At 38.1% G+C, this 26,228-nt stretch overlaps 1 protein-coding gene across 1 annotated transcript in view; it reads right to left on the bottom strand.

The window, feature by feature from the left end:
* LOC132395447 (rho GTPase-activating protein 21-like) overlaps positions 1-26,228 on the bottom strand; it is a 197,236-nt gene that overhangs the window by 18,373 nt on the left and 152,635 nt on the right. Inside the window, exons 12-18 of the mRNA XM_059972072.1 lie at positions 22,012-22,137; positions 7,915-8,211; positions 4,339-4,403; positions 3,877-4,013; positions 3,154-3,296; positions 1,045-1,200; positions 863-941 (exon numbers count right to left, since the gene is read on the bottom strand). Coding sequence (XP_059828055.1) covers positions 863-941; positions 1,045-1,200; positions 3,154-3,296; positions 3,877-4,013; positions 4,339-4,403; positions 7,915-8,211; positions 22,012-22,137 — 1,003 coding nt within the window. The remainder of the gene's footprint in view (positions 1-862; positions 942-1,044; positions 1,201-3,153; positions 3,297-3,876; positions 4,014-4,338; positions 4,404-7,914; positions 8,212-22,011; positions 22,138-26,228) is intronic.

Here is a 26,228-nt window from a genome sequence, read left to right as displayed (position 1 = left end):
CAGATGTAGCAAGGATTATAAGGAATTCTATGAAAGTGTAATGCTTAATGAGATTTATGTAAAGCAGGGTCAGGGTTTAAACAGTTGCTTCTGACAACTCTGCCCATGGTGTCTGCTATCCAACTCTGTTTAGAAAAATTATGGACAAATTAGTTGTAAGTAAACAATCCACCTTGAAGAGAATACAAAAGTTGATAGGAAGATACACTCAGACATGATCAAGAGTGTTTAGTTGTTGTTCAGTCCAATAATCAGAATGGGGGGAGGAAGAGAAGAAATATGATGCAAGTGACTATGACTGTGGAATGATTGTTGGTACCACACAGGGTGGTTTGAGTATCTCATGCGCAACAGTCTCAAGAGTTTACAAAGAACAATGTGCAAAACAAAAACCATGTAGAGAGCAACAGTTCTGTGGGTGAAAATGCCTTGTTAATGAGAGAGGCCAGAGAATGGCTGGACTGGTTCAAGTTGTACCTCAAAAAGCCATGCCACAGTGGTGTGCAGAACAGCATCTCTGAATGCACAACATATTGAACAATAGAGTGCATGGCTACAGTGGCAGAAGACAGGGGGTACCTAATAAAGTGGCCAGAGTGTATAAAGTTTTAAGCATACTTAATGGTATTCTAATATGTACTAAACTATTTCTTGTGAACAGGTTTTCTTTAACACCTGGCAAGTGAAAAGATAACCTAATATAAACTGGTTAACTGTAATGCAACTAAGCAATGATCTGCAGTTCGACAAGCTTTAATGAAGTGGATTTCAAAACAAATAATGAAATATCACAATTCATATGCCTTACTGTTTGCCAATTACTGTAGATAAAAGTTGGACTAAAACAATCAGAGATAATTACCATTTGTGAAGAGAGGCTCTGGAAGTTTTCGGAAGAAGGATTTCAGTAAACTACTTATAACATTCAGATCTCGCCATTTCTGTGTTTTGAAACATTGTAGAGGAGAACAATTTTATTACAATTTTAATGCACAGTAATAAAAATATTTCACAATACAAAATAAGTAAGTTTTTGAAACTTACATCATCCATAAAGTCAATATCAGTCACTCCTTTGTTGAGTTCTTCTTGCAAGCTTGATATAGCAGCATTATTTCCTGGCACCCTGTAGATTCCAGTGTACTCAAGTCCTTTCTCTTCAACCAAATTGCAGCAGACCTCAACTATAAATGGTACATACTACAAAACACAAGCTGGTAAGCTATTAAATATACTTTATTAAAACCTACATAACCAGCTATACAAATAGCAATTTATTTGAACAACCTGAAAGCTATTTCAGTACAATACAATAATTACATTGTAGTTCTCTTTCAAAATTCTCTACTGGGTGGGGGGGGGGGGGAACTGTTCAGTTTTCTTACTTTGTGTTCAGAATATGGTTTCACTGACAAGTGCATATTTACTCTTCAACACCAGATATTCCATATAGTTAGGAGGTAGCCTTTGAGAATTATAACAATGGGAGGTAGGAATTTCTATTTTCTAATCCATGCTCTCAGGATTAGAGTTATATTTTAAGATCCAGTTAATCACTGAAGCTGGTGGGCTCAAATGAGTGAACTTTGTCATCTCTGTTAGTGTTGTTCAATAGGTTGACAGATTCAGAAGAGTGAGTGGTTAGCATGAAGTTAGACTATCCTCTGTATTACATGTGAAAATAATGAACCAATTTAGTTTTGAAAATGTGAAACAAAAATAGAAAATTTTGGAAAAACCAATATGCCAGGAAACATCTGTGGAACGAGAAACAGTTTCCATTTCAGCTTGAAGACCCTTCTTCAGAAGTGGAAAGTAGAGAACGGTTCGAATGATAATAGGGATAAATTTAACAGAAAAATATCTGATAGATTGATGAGAGCGATTACAGGGAGAGAACACAGAAGAAATTTTAGAGCTATAGATAATGGCAGATGGGGAGAGAAAACAAGAAGACAAGACTGTTAAGTATTAAGCTCTAGGAGCAGATCAGGCCATACTAGTAGAGAGGGAGAAACTGAGTCAATAACACTGATAGATGAACTACAGCAGGACTGGCTGAGTGTTATGCTCCAAGAGACGACAGAAAGATATCAAATGAACTCAAGACTCAAGTCATACCCTCTTTTGCAAAAAAAATGACACTGTTATAGTGAAACACTGAACACATACTCTTCTGTGAATGGTCATTAATATTTCCAAAGCAGAAAAACAAGACCCAACTGCAGTAACATTACACGTCACTCAGTGCATTTCCTGTTGCTATGAGCCTTAACTTATTTTACAATCTGCTATAACTGTTGATTTAATTTTCACAATGTGATTTTTCTATAACTCAGTTTCTGAGAGTTAAATATAAAATATCAATTTTCAAATGCTTAAAATCTGAAATGTGAGCAAACTATCTGTTTTGTGGCCAGGAACCCCATCATTGTTTAAATAGTGGCAATTGTAGGATTATAATCAGAAAGAAGGTTAATGTAATTACAAATTGTTTTGTAATTGAGTAGATGAACTCTTTAATATCAAGTCCAGAGTGGGGAGGTTGAGTTAACAGAAACAGGTAAGAGTTTAAACCATAGGCTGTTATTTAATGGCATTCTGTTTAGAAATGAAATGTCAAGCCTTTGGAATTCCTCAATGCAAGTGCTCAGAACCAAAATATTTCTGAGTTGCATTATATGGACCACAGTTGTTTTGATGGAATAAAAGTAGCTTAACCATAATGATACTCATTCATGTATTAGGTTAGAACATCTTTAGATTATGAAGTAATTTATAATTCCTATTATATATATGGGAACAAAGCAAGGAAAATAAATTTAACGCATAATGTCACAGCAGAATGCCAATTATTAGAAGAGCTTAAGATAAACCATTTAAATAAGGGTATAAATTCAATTATTAAATTTCAATAACTGTCACATTGAATTGCATTTATGGAATTCTGCATACAAGTTAATGCAAGACCTTCTGGAGAAGACATTTAAAGACACTTTAAAACTTGATGAGAGATGAATGAGGAAAACTAACAGTGAGCCTGCTTTCAGAGTACTCAAAGACAAAATGTCCTCTCTTGAAGGGACACTTTTTATTTTTGTGCTTTAAATACTAACTGTACATTCACAGTATTCTCTACTAGATTGCACATACCTTATTGTGAAGAGCAGGTGGACAATCATCTAACCTGACACCAAATGTTACACCAGGACCTGGTTTCTTTTCAAAAGGTTTTCTCATTAAACTAGGAATACCTCTTCGCCATGTTCCTTTGTCTTTTGGTGGGCTTGTGTCATCTGAATAGTAAAATAACTTCTCTTTGATATCAGTGTATGGCAAAAATTATTTCAGTTAAGTATTGTATCATTAATTTCATTTTAGATTAAATATTTTGCAACTAATATTGATTTGAAGAAAAATCTATATTCACATCTTCATGTGTAATCTCACACAATATATACCAAAATAACTTTGGCTTAAATCCATATTCTAGCTTGTCCAATTCCCAGTATGAAACCCTGCTACTGCTTCAGCGGGTATTGTATTTCTACCCGCTTCTATGTCTTAAAGGTATCTAAAGTCCTTCAGTTATGATCTATTGCACAGGCTGGATTTAAAATGCTCCTTTCCAGACAGCTGTGCCTTCAGTTCCCTTGGAGAGGAGAGTCCCACACAACAGCTTCTCACTGTACGCGGGACTTAAGTATGCCAAAAAAAATTGTTAAAATTATTTAGTTAACTGGATAAACAAATAAATTTCTACTTAAATAATTAAACTTTAATATCATTTAAATGAAGTTAACAATTAAAAATAAATTGTGTGATTGAAAGAGAAAAAAATTCGAGATGATTAGTTAGTTATACAATAATACATACTTATAAGCTTTCTTTCCAGCTCTTGCTTTGGAGAATGTGGGCTCTTTGGATCAGTTTTGGATCCCAAGAAGGTCTGTCTAATACTGAGAGTCTGCCGTGGTGTTTTAGGAGATGGTTCTGATTTACTGCCAGAAGTACTGAAAAAAAATCCAGTAAAATATTTCAAAGGAATTATTTGCACATGGACTGAAAACTATTCATTTTCTTTAAATAGAGATTTACAATAACTCATATGTTTTATTATTGTCCATTCATTTACTTAGGCACTGACACAAATAATGTACAAGGCCTCATTCAGTCTTGCATATCCAGTGACGGAGAAGGTAATGTTTTTGAACTCCAATGTTCTGCCCAGTCTGGCGATAGCTTAATTTTGTGATAAATTAAATTGTAAATCAAAAGTGGGTTTAAGTTCAAAATCATAATTCATGAAAACTAGACCAGTAAAACAAACCTACTTACTTCATCATGGTACTGTATTCTCTAATCTTCCGACTAATTAAATCTCTACTTGTAACTCCCGTGTCCTACAAGTCAAACATATTATTTCTTCTTGTATGGTTATACACAAAATGCTATAAACAAATACACAATAGATCATAATATTAAGGAGATCTTCTTTATTACCCATTCTCTGTAATAAGAGGTGAAAATAATAAATGCCGATTATACAGTTTTTAATCCAATTTGCATCTCCTCAATAACTGAAGATGCTGTGTCAACATGCAGCAAGGCTGAGGCAAACACATAACAATTATTAGGTAGCACAATGAAATCAGGTACCTTGAACCACCACATTTCAGATGCTTGAAACCATTACTATCTGGATATTGCCTTTTAAGTCAGACTCATATTCTGAATTGGAAATATCTTGCTGTTATATTGTCACTAGGGTGTAAATCCTGGAACTTCCTATGGAGTGGTCACTGGAGTGGTTCAAAGTGTTAGTCCAGTGGTCACCAACCACCGGGCTGCGGACTGGTGGTTGGGGACCACTGTGTTAGTCTACTACCATCTCTAGCAATTATTAATGGGCTATAAATGCAGCTCTTTCCAGCAAGCACCCAGTTTCGAGAAATTAAGCAATAAAATTTCTCGTGGAAATAAAGCCTTGCGAAAACTGCATTTGAAAGGAAAAAATGTGATCGCAAGTGTTTTTAACATTCATAAAATACTATGGATTGTGAACTGACAGATACAATGTTTAAGTTTTACACATGCTATCTTACACATTTTGTTTCGTTTTTAGTCTTTTTTTCTTAATCTTTTTGCGTCTGACTTAATCCTGAATTTCCTACTTATTCACACTCCTTGCTGTAGTCAGAGGATCATACCTGCTTCAAAAGGGTGACGATCATACCAGTGCCCCAGAAGAGCAAGGTGAGCTTCCTCAATGTCTATTGTCTAGTAGCAGTCACATCTACTGTGATGAAATGCTTTGAGAGATTGGTCATGGCTAGAATCAACTCCTCCCTAAGCGAGGATTTGTTTATCACCACGGTAGGTCTACAGGGGATGCAATCTCTCTGGCTCTCCATTAGGTCTTGGATCACCTGGACAATAGTAATCAGACTGCTGTTTGTTGATTACAACTCAGCATTCAACACAATCATATCCTCAGTTCTAATCAACAAATTCCACACAACTGGATCCTAGATTTCCTCACGGGAGACCACAGAATGTGTGGATCAGAAATAACATCTCCTCCTCGCTGACGATCAACACTACTACACCTTAAAGATGTGTGCTTAGCCCATGGCGTACTCTCTGTAGTCCCACGATGAGTGGCTAGGCATAGCTCAAACACCATCTATAATTTTGCTGACAACACCAGTATTGTTGGCAAAATTTAAGATGGTGTGAGGAGGCATGCAGAAGTGAGATAGATTTGCTGGTTGGATAACGTTGCAGCAGCAACCTTGCACTGAATGTCAGTATGACCAAGGAATTAATTGTTGATATTGGGAAAGGGAAGTCGAGGGAACACGTACTAGTCCTCTCTGAGGGATCAGAAATGGAAAGGGTGAGCAGCCTCAAGTTCCTGGGTGTCAACGTCTCTGAGGATCTATCTGATGCAATTGCAAAGAAGACATGACAGCAGCTATGTTTCATCAGCAGTTTGAGGAGAATTGGTATGTCACCAAAAACACTTGCAAATTTCTATAGATGTATCATGGAGAGCATACTAGCTGGCTGCATCACTGTCTGGTATGGAGGGGCTACTGCACAATATCAGACAAGGCTGAAGGAAGTTGTAAACTCAGCCAGCTCCATCACAGGCACTAGCCACCCTGCCACCCCAGCATCCAGGACACTTTCAAAAGCAATGCCTCAAGACAGCATCCATCACTGAGAGTCCCCATCACCTCTTCTCTGCAACCGTCAAGTAGGTTGAACTATATAAAAAATAATTTATAGCTTTTATTATTATGTATTACAAAATGCTGCTGCCACCAAACAACAGATTTCACAACATATATGCTGGTCATATTAAACCTGATTCAGATTCTGATGCCCATGCATCTACACGTTTGTCATAGCCTTAAAGAACTTGAGTAAATTCTTCAAACTGGTTTGGTTGCAGAGTAATCTTTCTCTAATGGTGGAGATTGCTTTAAGGTGCTTAAATATTATATTTATTGTTATTGGGACATTTTCATTTGAAAATAAAAACACAAAATGCTGTCTGGCCTGCTGAGTTCTGCCAGCATTTTGTGTTTTTATTTCCCGCATCTGCAGATTCACTCGTGTTTCATTTGAAAATAACTCCCCAAGAATCTTTGCCATTTTTTGAATTCTTATTTATTTCCCAGTCTTGCCCTCTAATGGACTGATGCTTACATTAGTTGCTCACTCTATCAGTTAAAGCTCGTTATGTATATTATTTACTAGTCTGCACTCATACACTATTTTTTTATATTCTTTTTAAATGATTCTGATGTTTTCTAAAAATTCAGCAATCCTTTGGCCTAATCATTAATCTTTAAACACTGTACACTAAGTGTCCTGCTTATTACTACTCGACTTAGCACTGACTCTTTCTTAGTACCCCATTCACAAACCTAAACATTGACTTCTTCAACCATTGGAGCACTGCAGCTATCATGTGTGGTTTGTATAAAATGCATTACAATTACTTGCCTAGGCTAATTAAAACATATCTTCCAAACTTATGGCTTCTACAACCAAGCAGTCCAATGGCAGCAAGTGCATGAAAAGATCATGCAAACCAAAAATAATGCAAACCAAACACCTACATATACTGAAAATCTGAAATAAAAACAAAAAATATTGGCTTTCGTGTTTTCTCACTTTACTAGTTCCGATGCAGTTTCTCAACCAGAAACATTAATTCTGTTTCTCCTTCGCTTTTAAAACACACAACATCATGTTATGGTGTACACAAAACAAGAACAGACCCTTAGGTCCATAATATCTACGCCAACAGGATGCCAAATTAAACAAATCCCTTCTACATGCATATGATTTATTTCCCCACGTGTTCCTATGCCTATCTAAAAGCTTCTTTAACAGCACTACTAATTACCTATTAAAAAGCCTTGCCCTGTACATCATTTTTAAAGTTTTTCTCTCTCACCTTGAAGCTATGCCCTCTAGTATTTGTGATTTCTACCCTGAGAAAAACATTCTGACCATCTACTGTATCTGTGCCTCTCATAACTTTATATACCCGTATCAGGTCTCCCCACAGTCTCCAACACTCCAGAGAAAATAATCTTTTTTTTAAATATACGGTATTACAGATATTTTTCCAGCTATCCTCACATTCAAAAAAATTATGAACTCAATGAAAAAACTTGTTGGACAATTAAAATTAGTTTAAAGGTAGTGACTTAATTCTTAATATTGCATTCTAATATTTTGAGACTGCTTTAGCTACATAATAAAAACTACTAAGTTCTAAGAGACTGATGTAACAGCATACTTCTGAGTTAAGAGAGCCAGATGTGAAAGGAGTAAAAATAGTCTTGATAATCTGTTTCCCTTTTTCTGTAGACAGATACAAAATACACTTACTTCGTCATCCAAATTGCTGTTTTCTTGTATAATCTTAATCCATGCCAACATATCCTCCCGATCCTCAGCCTGGAAGAGGTATTCACACTCAGAAGTGGTTAGTCGAAACACATGCTTACGCTTGGTTTCACTATATGAGATATCAATTAAGCAGGCTTTGATACTGATTGGTTGTTCTTCTTCAGTTTGACAAGTTGCATGAGTTGCCTTTTCCTTTTTATCTTTGTACAAAAATAGAGAATGGCCACGAAGAACCACATACATTTGCTTCCATGGACGAATGCTGCCACCAACACGCTGTAACGTTAAAAACAATCGATTGAAAATGATTACATTGAACCATTTTAATAATTTATTTCTCAAGAAAATTATACAGAATTATAAAAGGTAACTGTTATACAGAAGATATTCTTCCTGTTGTTCAGGATATTTAATTATAGGCTATGGAGATTAATAGATTTATGAATATTCAGGAAATCAATGGATATGGTAAGAGTGAAGGAAATGACATCAAGGAACATAATCAGTCACGGGCTTAACAAATGGTGGAAAAGATTTTAACGGCCACATACCTACACCCATTCACATTTCTTACATTTTTAAATCCAAACTCAACTGTGATGGCAAAATTTGAACCACTGCCTGCAGATCTTAAATGGTAATTCTGAGATTTCGATTAAGGACAATAAATATTGTGAAAGAACTGCAGGACACTGATTACAAGCTGTGGAATTTTGTTCATTGATTGTAACTGGACCCTAGATGAAAGAACCAGAACACGCTGGAAATGTATTATTACTCATTAAAAATATATTGCTGAGACCCTCAGACTTGGGCCTCAAATACATATATGATAACTGATCTGACTGCAACCTGAATTTTGCATTCCAATCTACCTAATTCATCATAGATGACATCTAGTCTACATACTCCCACATGAGAAAGCAACCTCTTCACAACCAATATCCTTATTATCATGTACTGCATTGACCTGCTGCTGCTAAGTTAACAAATATCACAACACATGCCTGTGATAATAAACCCGATTCTGATTCTAAAATCTACCAAGTTGCCTCTCTTCTAAATTTCAGTAAAGTTTTAAAATATTATTTTAAATTTCAAAACTGTTCATTTTATAAGTTTCCATATTATGCATACTTCATTAGCCAGATCCTCGACAACCCAGATAACCTAACTGCAGCTTTCACAGCCTCCTTATGTCTCCTTCGCAACTACCATCTTTAGTTATCTGACTGCAACCTGAAATTTGCATTCCAGTCTACTTACTTCATCATAGATGACGCCTAGTCTATATACTCCCATATAAGAAAGCAGTCTCTTCACAACCAATATCCTTATTTATTTGTCAACTCCAATTTCAGCAACCATAAAGTACCATGTAGAAGTATTCAGCCCCCAAACCTTTGTTCACATAAACGAGTTCTACAACCAGGGATTTTATTTGTGAATTATGTTCCTTTCTTCACAGCCCCCAAAACAGGGAAAATTAGCATGAAAAACTAAAACTTCAGGAATTGAAATGCCAGTAGCTCAAAAGTATTCATCCCCCTTTTCTTTATCCACGGGGGATTGGTTCTGGGACCCCCCTGTGTATACTAAAAAACGCAGATGCTCAAGTCCCTTATTTAACCTGGCTCGATCAAGTGGTCTTTAGGACCCATTGGAACCTGGGACCTTATTTAACCTGCATCAGTGCGGTGGACTTTAGGACCTGGAGCAGCTCTGCATCCACAGTGTTCCTGTTCACAAAAATAATCACGATCATGATTGAAAATAAAGTGGAAGTAATGAAGCGATTGGAAAGAGGTGAAACGCCATCGGTCATTGGAAAAACGTTAAGACTACAGTCAGTCAATGATTGGAACAATTTTAATGGAACATTTGAAAGGCCCTGCCCTGATGAAAGCTACAATTGTTACTAAGCAAGGCATATGTATTATTGAAATACATATGTTTTTTAAGTGTTTTATATGTATATAAAGGAAAAATAATATATTAAGACAAACGTTTTACTAACTGAGGCTAAATAATACCAGATGTACCTGTTCCGACTTCAAATCCGACTTAAAGACGGACTCAGGAACAAAACTCATTCATAACCCGGGGACTGCCTGTACTTTTAAATCATCCCTAGATTACTTATAATACCTAAAACAATGTAAATGCTATGTAAATAGTTGTTATACTGTATTGTTTAGGGAAAAATGCCAGGAAAAAATCATCTGTACATGCTCAAACAATGAGTGCTGGAGAGGGAACTTCCAGATTTTCCTGATCCGCAGTTGTTTGAATCCGCACATGCGGAACCCGCGGATAAGGAGGGCTGACTGTACTTAGTTGAACCAACACTCAGATATCTTTGAATTCAGTCAGTAGTCTTTTCGGATAAGTCTCTATCAGCTTTGCACAACTTGATGGAGCAAAATTGCTCAAGCTGTCTCAGGTTAGTTGGTGAACGGTGGTAGACAGCAATTTTGAGGTCTTGCCAGAGATGTTCGTCTGGGTTAAGGTCACAACTCTGACTGGGCCACTTAAGGACATCAACTTTCTGCATTTGCAGATACTCCATGGGTGCTCTGGCAGTGGGGATGGTGGTACCTGGCTGATATGCTTAGTGTTGAGGCCAGAAAGTTCTACTTTAGTCTCATTGGACCACAAGACCTTTTTCCACATCTTTTTAGCATGTAAGTGATGCTCTGCAATGTTTTTACAGCCAAGAAGATGCTTCTTTTTTTAAAACCAGGGCTTCTTCCTTGCCAATCTACCATAAGTACCCATTTGTGCAAGGCCTTAGATACTGTGGAGCCATGAACTTCACCTTCAGTGGCAGCCACTGACTTCTGGAGCTCGCTGAGCGTGATTGTTGGCATCCCTGCAGCCTCTCTTACAAGCACCATTCTTCTCCAGTGACTAAGATTAAAGGGGTGGACTGACCTAGGCAATGTAGCTGTGGTTTCATAATTTTTCGACGATGGACGACAGTGAGCTCTAAGGTATGTTCACTGCCTTTGAGATGGTCTTGTGCTTCTTTATTATCATTTCCATGACTTGTCTTGAATGCTTTTTTGTCTTGATCTGTTGAAAATCTACCTTACTGCTGGACCTTAGTGAGGAGGGGGTATTTATTCTTATGAATTCATTGAAAACAGGTAATCTTCCAATTTTCTACATCAATAAATTGGGTGAGTTGGTATGATAAACAGTATATGGCATCTGAGTAAAGTTACCTTAGTAATTACAAAAGGGATGACTAGTTTTTCAGCTCCAAAATTTTGGCTTTTAATTTTTAGTAATTATTGACCGGTTTTGGAATTATTCTTTTGATATGACATGATGCACAACCTTTGGCAGATTAGCTCAAAAAATTCTACTTCATTATATTTTAAATTTAGAAAATGTGAAGATAGTTGTGGTGGCTGAATACATTTTCAAGGTGCTGTATACCTTTTGTTATATTTTCAGAAAAATGAATGAACTGAATAATTGGGTTTCTAAACTCAGCATGTTCATACATAACACCTTTAGTATTCCACTGGTGGGAGCAGTGGTAATACTAGACAGGGAAAATATCACACTAGTGCTCAGACAGGACAGACTGAAGAGCTCATTTAGTGAGGCTTAAAGGGTAGAACTGAAGAAAGGTACGAGCTCATTAACACGATTGTATTATAGACCACCCAACAGTCCATGGGTTTTGGAGGAGCAGGGCTGGGTGTGACAGAGTTCGTCAAAAGTATTCCTAAAAGTTTCCTTAAGCAGTACATAGAAGTCCGAACATAAGGAAGTACAATGTTAGATCTCCTATTAGGGAATGAGACAGGCTAAGTGAAAGAAATGATAGAAGTATGTGTAGGGGAGTACTTTACATCTAATGATCATAATATCATTAGCTTCAAGGTAGTTGTGGAAAAGGATAGGTCTGGTCCTTGGGGTGAGATTCTGAATTGGAGGAAGGCCACTTTTGATGGTATCAGAAAGGATATGGCAAGTGGGTTGTTTACTGGAAAAGGTGTACTCGGTAAGTGCGAGGCCTTCAAAAGTGAAAGTTTTAGAGTATAGAGTTTGTAAGTTCCTGTCAAAATAAAAGGCATCACACACAGATTTAGGGAATCTAGTTTTTCGAGAGATATTGAGGCCCTGGTTGAAAAAGGAGGTGCCTATCAGGTATAGACAGTCAGCAACAAATTAGGTACTTGAGGAGCATAAGAAATGTAAGAGAAAGCTTAAGGATTAGGAGGGCTAAAAGATGATGAGAATGCTCTAGCAGACAAGGTGAAGGGGAATCCCAAGTGCTATTACAGATATATTAAGAACAAAAAGATAGCAAAGAAAAATTGGTCCCCTGGAAGATCAGGGGGGAAATCTATGCATGGAGCAAAAAAAGAGGGAGATTTAAATATGAAAGCACGAGGAAATCTGTAGATGCTGGAAATTCAAGCAACAAACACAAAATACTGGTGGAACGCAGCAGGCCAGGCAGCATCTATAGGAAGAAGTACAATCAACATTTCGGACCGAGACCCTTCGTCAGGACTAACTGAAAGAAAAGATAGTAAGAAATTTGAAAGTAGGAGGGGGAGGGGGAAATCTGAAATGATAGGAGGGGGAGGGGTGAAGCTAAGAGCTGGAAAGGTGATTGGCAAAAGGGATACACAGCTGGAGAAGGGAAAGGATCATGGGATGGGAGGCCTCGGGAGAAAGAAAGGGGGAGGAGAGCACTAGAGGGAGAAGGAGCACAGGCAAAGAGTGATTGTAAGAGGGGCAGAGAGAGAAAAAAAAACAGAGGGAGCGGTCAGGAAATGAACACATAGTCTATGGATGTGAAGCAATCAGCAGAAAGGTCATGGATCATATACAGATTACAGAGGAGGAGGAGATGTTTGTTGCCTTGAGGCAAATTGGGATGGATAAATCCCTAAGGCCTGACAAGTTGTTGTTCCCTTGAACCCTGTGGGAGGCTAGTGCAGTAATTGCAAGGGCTCTAGCAGAGATATTTTAAACATTCTTAGCTACGGGTGAGGTGCAGGAGAAAGGGAGGGTAACTAATGTTGTTCCGGTGTTTAAGAAAGACTCTAAGAGTAAGCCAGGAAATTATAGCCCAGTGAGTCTGACATCAGGAGTGGGAAAGTTATGGAAGGTATTCTAAGAGACTGGATATATAAGTATTTGGATGGGCAGGGACTGATTAGGGACAGACATGGCTTTGAGTCAAGCCAATCTTATACAGCTTTTCAAGGAATTTATCAAAAAAGTTGAAAGCGGCAAGACAAATGATGTCTACGTAAACTTTAGCAAGGACTTTGACAAGATCATACAGTGCCAATAAAAAGTATTCACCCCCCCCCCACCTTGGAAGTTTTCTTTTTATATTGTTTTACAACATTGAATCACAATGGATTTAATTTGAATAATGGAAAAAACACTCTTTTGTGTCAAAGTGAAAACAGATCTCTACAAAGTGAACTAAGTTAACTACAAATACAAAACACAAAATAATTGATCACTTAATTACTCACCCCCCCCACTCCTTAATATGACATTACCAGTGGTTTTAGAAGTCACATAATTAGTTAAATAGAGATCACCTGTGTGTTGTCATGGTGTTTTAATTGATTGTAGTAAAACTACACCTGTTTCTGGAAGGTCCAACTGCTGGTGAGTCAGTATCCTGGCAAAAACTACACCATGAAGACAAAAAAAAAAATCACTCCAAGCAACTCCACAAAAAGGTTATTGAAAAACACAAGTCGGGAGATAGATACCAGAAAACTTGGAAGTCACTTAATATCCCTTGGAGTACAGTTAAGTCAATCATCAAGAAATGGAAAGAATATGGCACAGCTGTAAATCTGCCTAGAGAAAGCCATCCTCAAAAACTGAATGGCCATGCAAGAAGGGGACTAGTGAGGGAGGCCACCAAGAGACCTATGACAACTCTGGAAAGCTTGCAAGCTTCAGTGGTTGAGATGGGAGTGGCAAAGAGAAAGCCACTGTTGAAAAAAAATCTCACGTGAAATCTCAGCTAGTTTGCCAGAAGGCATGTGGGAAACTTTGAAGTCAGCTGGAAGAATGTCCTATTGTCTGAAGAAACCAAAATTGAGCTTTTTGATCATCACACTAAATACCATGTTTGGTATAAGCTGAACACTGCCCATCTAAAACACATCATCCTGACCGTGAAGCATGGTGGTGGCTGCATTATGCCGTGAGGATGCTTCACTGCAGCAGGCCCTGGAAGGCCTGTCAAGGATAAAATAAACGCTGCAAAGTACAGGGAAATCCTGGAGGAAAAACTAATGCAGTCTGCAAGAGAACTGTGACTTGGGAGATCTGTTTTCCAGCATGACAATGACCCCAAGCATAAAACCGAAGTAACATAGGAATGGCTTAAAAACAAGAATGTTAACATCTTGGAGTGGACGGCTCAGAGTCCAGACCTCAATTCCATTGAGAATTTGTGGCTGGACTTGAAAAGGGCTGTTCACTCATGATCCCCTTGCAATCTGACAGAGCTTAGATTGGGAAGACATTGCAGTGTCCAGATGTGTATCTACTAAATACTGACTTGAAGGGGGTGAATACTTATGGAATCAATTATTTTGCATTTTATATTTGTAATTAATTTAGATCACTTTGTAGAGATCTGTTTTCACTTTGACAAGAAAGAGTCTTTTTCTGTTGAGCAGTGTCAAAAAGCCAAATTAAATCCACTTTGATTCAATATTGTAAAACAATAAAACATGAAAAGTTCCAAGAGGGGTGAATACTTTTCATGGGCACTGTATATGGGAATTTAATCAAAAAGGTCCAGTCACTTGGCATTCAAAATGAGTTAGTAAATTGGATGAGACATTGGCTTTGCAGGAGAATCCATAGAGTGGTAGTAGATGTTTGCCTCTCTGACTGGAGGCCTGTGATCGTGGTGTGCCATAGTGATCAGTGCTGGTTCATTGTTGTTTCTCATCTTTATCAACAATTTGGATGATAATGTGGTAAATTAGATTAGCAAATTTGCGGATAACTTTAAGATTGGAGGTATTATGGATAACGAGGGAAACTATCAAATCTTGCAGTGAGATCTGGAACAGCTGGGAAAATGGACTGAAAAATGGCAGATGGAATTTAATGCAGAAAAGTGTGAGGTATTGCACTTCGGGAGGACCAACCAGGACAGGTGTTATACAGTGAGGCACTGGGCACTGACAAGAGCAGTAGAACAGAGGGATCTGTGAATACAGATCCATAATTTTTAAAAGTGTTGTCTCAAGTAGACAGGGTTGTGAAGAAAGCTTTTGGCACGTTGGCCGTCATAAATCAATGTATGGAATAAAGGAGTTGAGATGTTATGTTGAAATGGTATAAACCATTAGTATAATCTAATTTGAAGTACTGTGTGCAGGTTTGGTCACCTACCTACAGGAAAAATGTACCCAAGATTGAAAGAGTGCAGATAAAATTTACAAGATTGTTGCCGGGTCTTGAGTAGGTTAGGACTTCATTCCCTAGAATGTGGAAGCGTGAGGTGAGATTTGATAGGATGTACAGAAAAATATGAGCAGTATAGCTGGGGTAAATGCAAGCAAGCTTTTTCCTCTGAGATTCGGGGAGACTACAAATAGCAGGTCATGGGTTAAGGATGAAAGGTGAAATATTTAAGGGGAATATAAGTATGAACTTCTTCACTCAGAGGATGGAAGAACATGTCAGCACAAGTGGTAGATATAGATTTGATTTTAACATGCAAAAAAAATTTGGGCATGTACATGGATGGGAAGGTTATAGAGTGCTATGGTCTGGGTGCAGGTCAATGGGACTAGGCAGGTTAATGGTTTGGCAAAGACTAGATGCCTTATGCCTGACATAACAGACTGGATGGGCGAAAGGGTTTGTTTCTGTGCTGTAGTGTTGTCTAACACATTGACAGCATTTCATGAAAGAATAACCAAGCTAAATTTTGAATCTAAGTCACATAAGCAGATATTATGGCAGAGCAGCACAGATTGGAGTGCAGATATGGAGTGCACATGGAAAAGAATTCCAGAAACTAGGGTCTTGTCAGCTGATGGCAAAGTGATTAAATCTGTCAAGCAAATGGAATTGGTGAAATATGTAGATTTGACATATCTTGCATCTAAAGGAAAATAAGATGCAAGTGAGGGTTTAATATAACCACAAGGCTGCAATCAGTCTGGTTTAAATCCAGTTAATTGCCATGGAAGAGGGCTAAAATTACTGTCCAATGAACAAACACACTGGCTTTTGTCTTCTCAATGTTAGGAAGCATTGAAAATTAGAACTGAATTCAGTGTTGGATATAACATCCATTAAGCAGTTCGCATTCAACTCTCTAGAGACAGGAAAGCAGAAACTAAGAATCAAGATTGAGAGATCAACTCACAACGGAAGCATCTGAACAGGTGTTAGTTATCAGCTCCAAATTCCTAACAGCCAAATAAGGAGAAACAAGAGAGAACACAGAAACAATAAAATTCTGCTTTTCCCCCCATCCCTTTCAGCCCTGATTAGGGTCTTGGTTCGGAACATCAACTGTTTATTCCTCGTGCCTAACCTGCGGAATTCTTCCAGCAAATTGTGTATGTTGCTACAGAAATATCTTTATGAATGAAAACTTATCCACTTGACTTTTAACACAACCACAATTTCAGAAGACTGGAAGAATAATCCAAAGAGAGAATGATAACTAACACGATTGTATGACAGCTGATTGGCGAGGTCATTGGGATTTTGTTGTTTACTTGGAAATACTTTGAAATGAAGGAGAATGGTAGGTTAGCTTTTATCACATGGGGATTTGAGTACAGATATAAACATTGCAATTGTTCAGGTCTTCAGGGACACTACAATTTGGAGTGCTGTGTGCAATTTTAGTCTCTTATTTAAAAAGTATGTGTCATAAAGGAAGACTTTTTTTACAGTACTGTTGTTGTAACTCAATGTATTCTCCTCACACTGCCATCAACTGCTTCCAGATTCTATTGCTCATCTGCACATTAGAGGGAATTTACAGAGACTAATTAAATTTCAAACCTGCAAATCTTTGAGATGTAATGGAAAAGAAGCTTTGAGAAAATCCATCTGGTCACAGGAACAATGGGTAAACTACATACAAAATCAAGAGTGGATCAGGGTCACTGGAGCTGTAGCACTGTGCCTCCCTTTAGATCTATGTTCTCAAAATGCTGGAGGGACTCAGCAGGTCAGGCAGCATCTATGGGGAATAAAGTAAACAGTCAATGTTTCAGACTGAGACCCTTCACCAGTCCAGCCTGAAATATTGACTGTTTGTTTTTTTCCATAGATGGTGCCAGGCATGCTGAGTTGCTCCAGCATTTTGTGCGCGTTGCTTGAACTTCCAGCAACTGCAGATTTTCTTATCTTAGATCTATATTCTGTAGGGTTTAGAGGAGATCTCACTGAAACTTGCAACATTCTTATAGGGCTAAGCAGGATGGATGTAGGGAGGACATTTTATTCGGTTGTGTGTAGAACCAAGATTCACATTCTTGAGGAGTAAGCCATTTAGGACTAAGATGCTCTCTTCTTGCTTGTGCCATCAGGAAGAAGGTACAGGAGCCTCAGGAAGCACACCATCAGGTTTATGAACAGTTACCTCTCAACTTTATGCCCCAAACAAAAGGGGATAACTTCACACAATTTCTCTTGCCCATCACTGAAATATTCCCACAACCTATGAACTCACATTCAAGGAATCTTCATCTCATGTTCTCCACATTTATTGCTTGCTTGCTTACTTCTTTCTTTCTTTTTGTATATGCATAGTTTGTTGTCTTTTGCACACAGGTTGGACACCCAAGTTGATGCAGTCTTTCATTGTTTCTGATATGTTTATTTTTCTATTATGGAGTTGTTGAGTATGCCCACAAGAAAATGAATCTCAAGGTTGGTGTACAGTGATTTATTTGCACTTTGATAATAGATTTACTTTGAACTTTGAGACAAACAGAAATTCCTTCATCAAAAGGGTTACAGATCTAGAATTCTCTACCATGGAAGGCTATGTAGGCTCTATCACTGATTGCACTTAAAGCTTAGTTCAGTAAGATTATTGGATACTAGAGGAATCAAGGGATATGGCAGGCAGCATAATGTGAGGTATGAAATGATTGAATTAAATGATGCAGACTTGTGGAGCTGTACGGTCTTCTATTGTTCCTATTTAAGAAACAGACCATTTATACAAAGATGTAAGTAAGTATTTAAGTTATATACCTATGCATAAACTCAATATGTAGGTTAGCAGTTTTCTTTTTCCCTGCAATGAATATTTCTTGGGTTGGGATGGGAATGCAGAGCAGCTTTGGGGCGATAAAAAACATATGTTCTGGCTTGTGAAACACAAGTGGATTCACTATAATTGTTTGAAAAGACCAGGGTGATCAGCTGAGTAGCAAAATTACACCATTATATGGAGCAAAGTGTTGTATATTATCAAATCTACACAGTGGAGTTGGCTACAGTTTTGTTTTACAATTTGATTTGCCTTCAGAGGGATTTGAGAATGAATTCCTCAAATGGAGTTTCCTTTGAAAGATTCTTCCTCCTCCCCCAACTCTTAAATTTACAAGAATGCTGGCTAACAGAGGTGCACTATGCATTGGAATCATGTCTGAAGCAGACTCCAAAGGATTGACTGGTCTTTTTACATATTTGTAAATAGCCATTTGATTTTCATCCAAAATTTTGTTTATGGGAATTACAGAGTATTATTTTATTAACAAATTGTTCATGTCAAAAAAGTTAAATCTTGAACAGTGAGACTTCAAAAAATTTATGCAAAATATAAAAGTCAATGTGATAATCTTGGTAAATACAATTCTTGGCACAGACTCTGAAAAAGCTAACAGAGGTTATGCTGAGCAAGTTGCTTAATGGGGAAAAAAAATCAAGATGTTTGACCAGGATTTAGTCAACTACAGGGAATTAAACCTTGGAATAAGCCCATCAGATTTATGGCAAATAGACCTTTAATAATTAAAATTAAAGTTGTTTCTGAAAAATTAAAATGTTGATGCCTCCAAATAAACTTTGGACCAAACTTCTATTGAAGCCACATAATAGGAATTGCAATAAAAGTAACAATTAATAATAATGTTAGAAATAGGAAGAGAAATTCATAATACATTAACCCAAGAAAATTTCTTTAGCATATTATTTCATGTGGCCCTCTGTATCCACAGATCCAATCAATCGCAGATCGGGATCGAGAAAAACCCTGGAAGTTCTCTCTCCAGCACTAGTTGCTTGAGCATTGTTCAGCTTGCGTCTCCTTCAGTCACTACTTGGGTTGTGTGCACCCTTTGTTTCTGTGAAAAAATGGCTCCTAAAAAGCAATTAAGTGGTCAAAGCAATTCTTCAAAGGCTAAGAGGGAGTGTAAAGTACAGGTGGCCCCCGTTTTTCAAATAATTGCTTTACGACAGCTCGCTGTTACGAAAGACCTACATTAGTACCTGTTTTTGCTAACCAAAGAGGATTTTCACTTTTACGAAAAAAAGACGACCGCTTAATAAGTGTGTTTATCCCAAGAAGGACGACCATGACCATGAAGCCTTGTGCGGGCAGTTGTGTGCGTATGCGTGTGTACATGTGTAGGCATGTACGTACGCACGCGTGAACGTGCCAATTTTTCTTCTCCAAATTGATTTTGGCTCGCTGTCTTCCCAATTTTGACAAGTGAAACTACACCATACATACAATATTTCTACTTTATATAGGCTGTATATTTATCATATCATTCCTGCTTTTACTATATGTTCATGTTATTTTAGGTTTTGTGTTATTTGGTTTGATTTGGTAGGCTATTTTTTGGGTCTGGGAACTCTCAAAAACTTTCCAATATAAATTAATGATAATTGCTTCTTCGCTTTACGCCATTTCGGCTTACAAACGGTGTCATAGGAATGCTCTACCTTCGGATAGTGGGGGAAACCTGTAACCTAGAGATGATTAAACGTATCACTCGTTGTTTGAGCATTGTTTGCCTCTTGTCTTGTTCGTTCGCTATTTGTGTGGTGAGTGAGAGGAAGGAGTTTATGACTATTAAGGGACGGCTGGCTAGCTATGTAAAGTGCTACAGCCTCAAGAACTTAAAGATCATGGGAGAATCGGCATAGTGTTCCCAGAAGAGCTACGATGGTTGCATCTGTACTGACCACGTACAAACTATTTTTTCTTGTCATTATTCCCTAAACAATACAGTATAACAACAGTATACACAGTATTTACATTGTATTAGGTATAAGTAATCTAGAGGTGATTTAAAGTATACGGGAGGATGTGCAAATACTACGCCATTTTATATATGGAACTTGAGCATTCGTGGAATTTGGTATTCGCAAGGGGGCCCGGAACCAAACCCCTACGGATACAGAGGGCCAACTATATAGCAAATAAAGCAAAAGAGTGGCTTTTGATTATTTACAGCTTAAATAGAGGATTCCTTTCAACATATAAACAGTTCAGTAGAGTTTGAAAATGCTGGGAATCTATTCTAAATAACTTTTCTCAGTAGTTACTCCAAATATTTAAAAATGAATAGAATTCAGAAATACATTCATTTGGATACTTTTAAAAAGTGAACACAGCCAAGTTTAATGAATAAACTTCACATATTTTTTAAACAATCCCTCACCCACTCAGCGATCCAAAGGTGGGGGCTGTCACATGAAGAGAGATAAGCAGACTGGACCTGTGCACTCTAGGGTATAGGAAAGTGAGAGCTGATATCATTGAATCATATTTTAGAAAATTAACAGTTATTCAGAAAGTCTCCCTGACAAGTGTGTCCTGAACCATGTGTCCAGTGTGTGGTGTAGCAGGAAGAATGACGGCCTCACAATTTCAACAACCCGAGTTTAATCCTTACTGCTAGTGCAGTCTGTGTGAACCTTGCATTTCCTCCAGTTTCCTCCTTCATCTCAAAAACGTCCTGGTAGTCAGTAAATAAGTTTCACTTAGAATGCAGATGAATAGCAGAAACTTGGAGAGTTGAAGGGAATGCAAGGAGACCAAAATGAGTTATGGTAGGATTTTCGCAAAAATCACCTTCAGACATTGCAGCAGAATTAGGCCGCACAGCCCATGGAGCTTGCTACACAATGGGTGATTTACTTTCCCCTCAACACCATTTTCCAGTATTATCCTCCACAACCTTTGACAACTTTATTCATCAAGAAACAATCAACCTCTGCTTTAAATGTACCTAATGATTTGGACTTCAAAATCATCTGGGTCGGTATTAATTCCACACATTCGACACACTCTGGCTAAATAAAATCCTCCTAATCTCTGTTCTAAAGGAACGTCCTTTGATTCTGAGGCTGTGCTCCCCGAGCCTATACTCTATTACCAGAAACATCCTCTCCACATATACTCCATCCAGGCCTTTCAATATTCGGCAGATAGCCCATCATCCTAAATTCTGGTGAGTAGACACACAGAGCCATCAAATGTTACTCATACATCATTAACCCTTTCATCCCTGTGATCATTCTAATAAACTTCCTCTGGACACACTCCAATGCCAGCACACCCTTAATTAGGTGTGGGGCCTAAAACTGCTCACAATATTCCAAATGTGGTCAGAGCAATGCTTTACAAAGTCTCAGTATTACATACTTACTTTTATATTCCAGTCCTCTTGAAATGAATGCTAAATTTTGTATTTGCTTTCCTTACTAACTGAATCTGCAAGTCCATCTTTGGGAATCTTGTACCTGGACCCCCAAGATCCTTTGCACCTTCAATTTCTGATTTTCTCCCCATTACGAATATAGTCTTTGCCTTTATTTGTTCTACCAATGTGCATGATCACATACTTCCCTATGCTGTATTCCAGCTGCTCATTCTCCCAACTTGTCCAAGTCCTTCGGCAGACTCCCTGCTATAAACATATCAGTACTCAGTTTTGGGCATGAAAGGAAATATTGATGATTCCTCAGGTTATCCATAAACTGGACATTTTCTGTTTTATTTTATACCAAATTTTAAACACACTTCCATAAATTAAACTTGACATATCCATTAAAATACATTACCTTTCCTTTTTCTGTAAGAATCTGACGAAATTGCAGCCATCCTTCCTTGGAAGCATCACTAAAGCTATCTGATGAAGAGTCTCTTCTTGGGCTCATATCATCTGAAAATTTCAGGCTGTCTGAAGTCTAAAGAAATGGGTAGAAATAGAGTACAAATAACCCACAATAATAATAAACAAAAAGAGTTCAACTGACTTTTTACCAATAATTATTACTCCAGTTCTGCTGCAACTTTATGTCGTAACACAATAATGCTACACTATGACAACAAGTTCATTTTTAAATTCAAATTAGACATGTTCTCAGAACATGAACCTTCAGGTTCAGAAAATCCACAATGAAGCACCACCTACTCGAAAATATGAAAGTAATATACAGAGACCAGTAATAATTTGACTAAATTAATATTGTGCAGACTGCTTAGGGTTGGCATTGTGCTACCTGCATACAATGAGTCACTGTTTTTAGACTGCATAAGCTCTAATGTGATACAGAACTTTGTTTTCACTTTCTGAGGGGCCTTAGTTCCTGTACACACCAGAGATACCATGCTAATTTATTTACACACATGCTTATAAAAATTCTTTTCAGGGGACAAAACTGAAAACCCAGCTTTCTTTACAATTGACTTTATATGACTAAAGTGGATAAGCTACTCTTCTAACTTGTAGATAATCCAGTCAGGGAAGTGGCCATACTGGATCTTATTATGGAGTAAGCCTGGACAAGTTATCAAAGTTGCAGCTGGACAGCATTTTAGGAACAATGATTATGATTCTGTAAGTTTTAAGATGCTTATGGATAAGGAGAAAAGTGGACCTTGTGGAAAATGGCTAATTATTTCAGGATCTAAGGAGACTGTATTGAGATAAGCTGGTACGCTAAGTCTGCATCTGACACGTGGGAGTCAGCTAAAAGCCAGCTGGTCAGAATTCAGGCCCAACATGTTCTTTTAAGAAAAACAGGATGGCCAAGTTCAGGAAACTTGGATGACAAGAGATACTACAAATTTAGTCAAAAAAGAATTAAATAAAAGCAGATGGGGTTTATGAGAAATTTATGAGACATCTAAGTCACACCCAAATTGTTGATAAGTAGAAAGATCTTTGTGTCCAAGTTCATAGTGGTTACACAGATTGGAAGGTTGGTTAAGAAGGCATATGGTATGCTTGCTTTTATTAGTTGAGGTACTGAGTCCACAAGTCAGGAAGTTATGTTGCAGCTTTATAAAACTCTAGCTTGGCCGCATCTAGAGTTCTCCATATAGTTTTGGTTGCCATATTATAGGAGGATGTACAGGGTTTGGAGAAGGTGCAGACAGGGTACACCAGGATGTTACCTAGATTAGAGGGCATGAACTATAATGAAAAGTTAGATAACCTTGGGTTGTTTTCTCTGGAGTGGCAGAGACTGAGGGGAGAACTGATTGAAGTTTATAAGATTATGAAAGGTAAAGATCGAGTAGACAGACAATACAGCAGATTCTGGTTAATTGGGATACATCAGGAACTACATTTTGGACAAATTAAATGGCTGTCCCAATTAGCTGAAGTTTCAAGGAAATAGATAAAAATGAAGTATAAAAAAGCCAAATTACCATTTAACTGGTTAACAAACTATGTATTTAAATGAAATACAGAATAAATTAGAATACTACAACTACTAAACTGCATTATAACCATATAGTTATTAACAGAGGAATTCATTCAGTATACGCTGAATGATTGACTGTAAATGGGCAAATTCAGTGCAGACAGTGGACTGCTTTCAAACAGTGGTTTTGAAAATTGCATCCTCCAAATCTTCAATTATAACATTCAGGATGATAGACAATAGACAGTAGGTGCAGGAGTAGGCCGTTCAGCCCTTTTAGCCAGCACCGCCATTCACTGTGATCATGGCTGATCATACACAATGTACCCCGTTCCTGCCCTCTCCCCATATCCCTTGACCCCGCTATCTATAAGAGCTCTATCTAACTCTCTCTTGAATGCATCCAGAGACTTGACCTCCACTGCCTTCTGGGGCAGAGCATTCCACATATCCACCACTCTCTGGGTGAAAAAGTTTGTCCGCATCTCTGTTCTAAATTGCCTACTCCTTATTCTTAAACTGTGGCCTCTAGTTCTGGACTCACCCATCAGCGGGAACATGCTTCCTGCCTCCAGTGTGTCCAATCCCTTAATAATCTTATATGTCTCAATCAGATCCCCTCTCATCCTTCTAACTTGCAGTGTATACAAGCCCAGTCGCTCCAATCTTTCAACATATGACAGTCCCACCATTCCGGGAATTAACCTTGTGAACCTACACTGCACTCCCTCAATAGCAAGAATGTCTTTCCTCAAATTTGGAGACCAAAACTGCACACAATACTCCAGGTGGGGTCTCACCAGGGCCCTGTACAGCTGCAGAAGGACCTCTTTACTCCTATACTCAATTCCTCTTGTTATAAAAGCCAGCATGCCATTAGCTTTCTTCACTGCCTGCTGTACCTGCATGCTTGCTTTCATTGACTGATGTACAAGAACACATAGATCTCGTTGTACTTCCCCTTTTCCTAACTTGACTCCATTTAGATAGTAATCTGCCTTCCTGTTCTTGCCACCAAAGTGGATAACCTCACATTTATCCACATTAAACTGCATCTGCCATACATTTGCCCACTCACCCAACCTGTCCAAGTCACCCTGCATTCTCATATCATCCTCCTGACATTTCACACTGCCACCCAGCTTTGTGTCATCAGCAAATTTGCTAATGTTACTTTTAATCCCTTCATCTAAATCATTAATGTACATTGTAAACAGCTGCGGTCCCAGCACCGAACCTTGCGGTACCCCAGTGGTCACAGCCTGTCATTCCAAAAGGGGCCTGTTGATCACTACTCTTTGATTCCTGTCAGCTAGCCAATTTTCAATCCATGTCAGTACTCTGCCCCCAATACCATGTGCCCTAATTTTGCCCACTAATCTCTTTAAGTACTCTGGGATGCAGACCATCAGGTCCCTGGGACTTATCAGCCTTCAGACTCAACAGTCTATCCAACACCGTTTCTCGCCTAATATAAATTTCCTTCAGTTCATCCTTTACCCTAGTTCCTTTGGCCACAATTACATCTGGGAGATTGTTTGTGTCTTCGCTAGTGAAAACAAATCCAAAGTACCTGTTCAACTCCTCTGTCATTTCCTTGTTCCCCATAATAAATTCACCTGTTTCTGTCTTCAATGGCTCAATTTTGGTCTTAACTATTTTTTTGCTATTCACATACCTAAAGAAGCTTTTACTATCCTCCTTTATATTCTTGGCTAGTTTACCTTCGTACCTCATTTTTTCTTGGTGTATTGCCTTTTTTGTTATCTTCTGTTGCTCTTTAAAAGCTTCCCAGTCCTCCGGTTTCCCACTCATCTTTGCTATGTTATACTTCTTCTCTTTTATTTTTATACTGCCCTTTACTTTCCTCGTCAGTCACGGCCGTCCCTTACTCCCCTTAGGATCTTTCTTCCTCTTTGGAATGAACCGATCCTGCACCTTCTGCATTATTCCCAGAAATACCTGCCATTTTTGTTCCACTGTCTTCCCTGCTAGGGTATTGTTCCATTGAACTTTGGCCAGCTCCTCCCTCATAGCTCCATAGTTCCCTTTGTTCAACTGTAATACTGACACATCCGATTTTCCCTTCTTCTTCTCAAGTTGTAGGTTAAAACATATCATATCATATTATGGTCACTACACTATGATTGTCAATACCTTAAAATTCTTTGTAGTTGAAGTATTGAAATCTTTTCATTTTCACTCCTGGCTCTTTCTAACATCTCTAAGCCTGAATGCTTTAAACCGCAATGAGCAAAACAGTTTTGAATTGTTTCACTGTTTATTATTCACCAACTATCAGTGACAAAAATCACTGTGTTGTGAACACAAACATGCAAGTGACACTATTTAAAAACTATTCACTCCAAACATGGTGTAGTGTCTAACGTGCATGTGGCTGAAGCTGGTTAGAAAATGTTTGGCAATAGCCTCCTGCCCCAATTAAGACCATAAAATATATGGGAGCAGAGTTAGGCCATTTGGACCATCAAGTCTGCTCTGCCATTGCATCATGGCTGATACAATTTTCCTCTCAACCCCAATCTGCTGCCTTCTCCCCCTATCCCTTCATGTCCTGACCAATCAGTAATTGATCAGCTCTGCTTTACATATGCACAGCTGCC

The sequence above is a fragment of the Hypanus sabinus genome, chromosome 6, assembly GCF_030144855.1.
Source record: "Hypanus sabinus isolate sHypSab1 chromosome 6, sHypSab1.hap1, whole genome shotgun sequence".
NCBI classification, from domain to species: domain Eukaryota; kingdom Metazoa; phylum Chordata; class Chondrichthyes; order Myliobatiformes; family Dasyatidae; genus Hypanus; species Hypanus sabinus.
The sequence above is the reverse complement of the archived record's forward strand: the minus strand, read 5'-3'. Positions and strand labels throughout refer to the sequence as shown.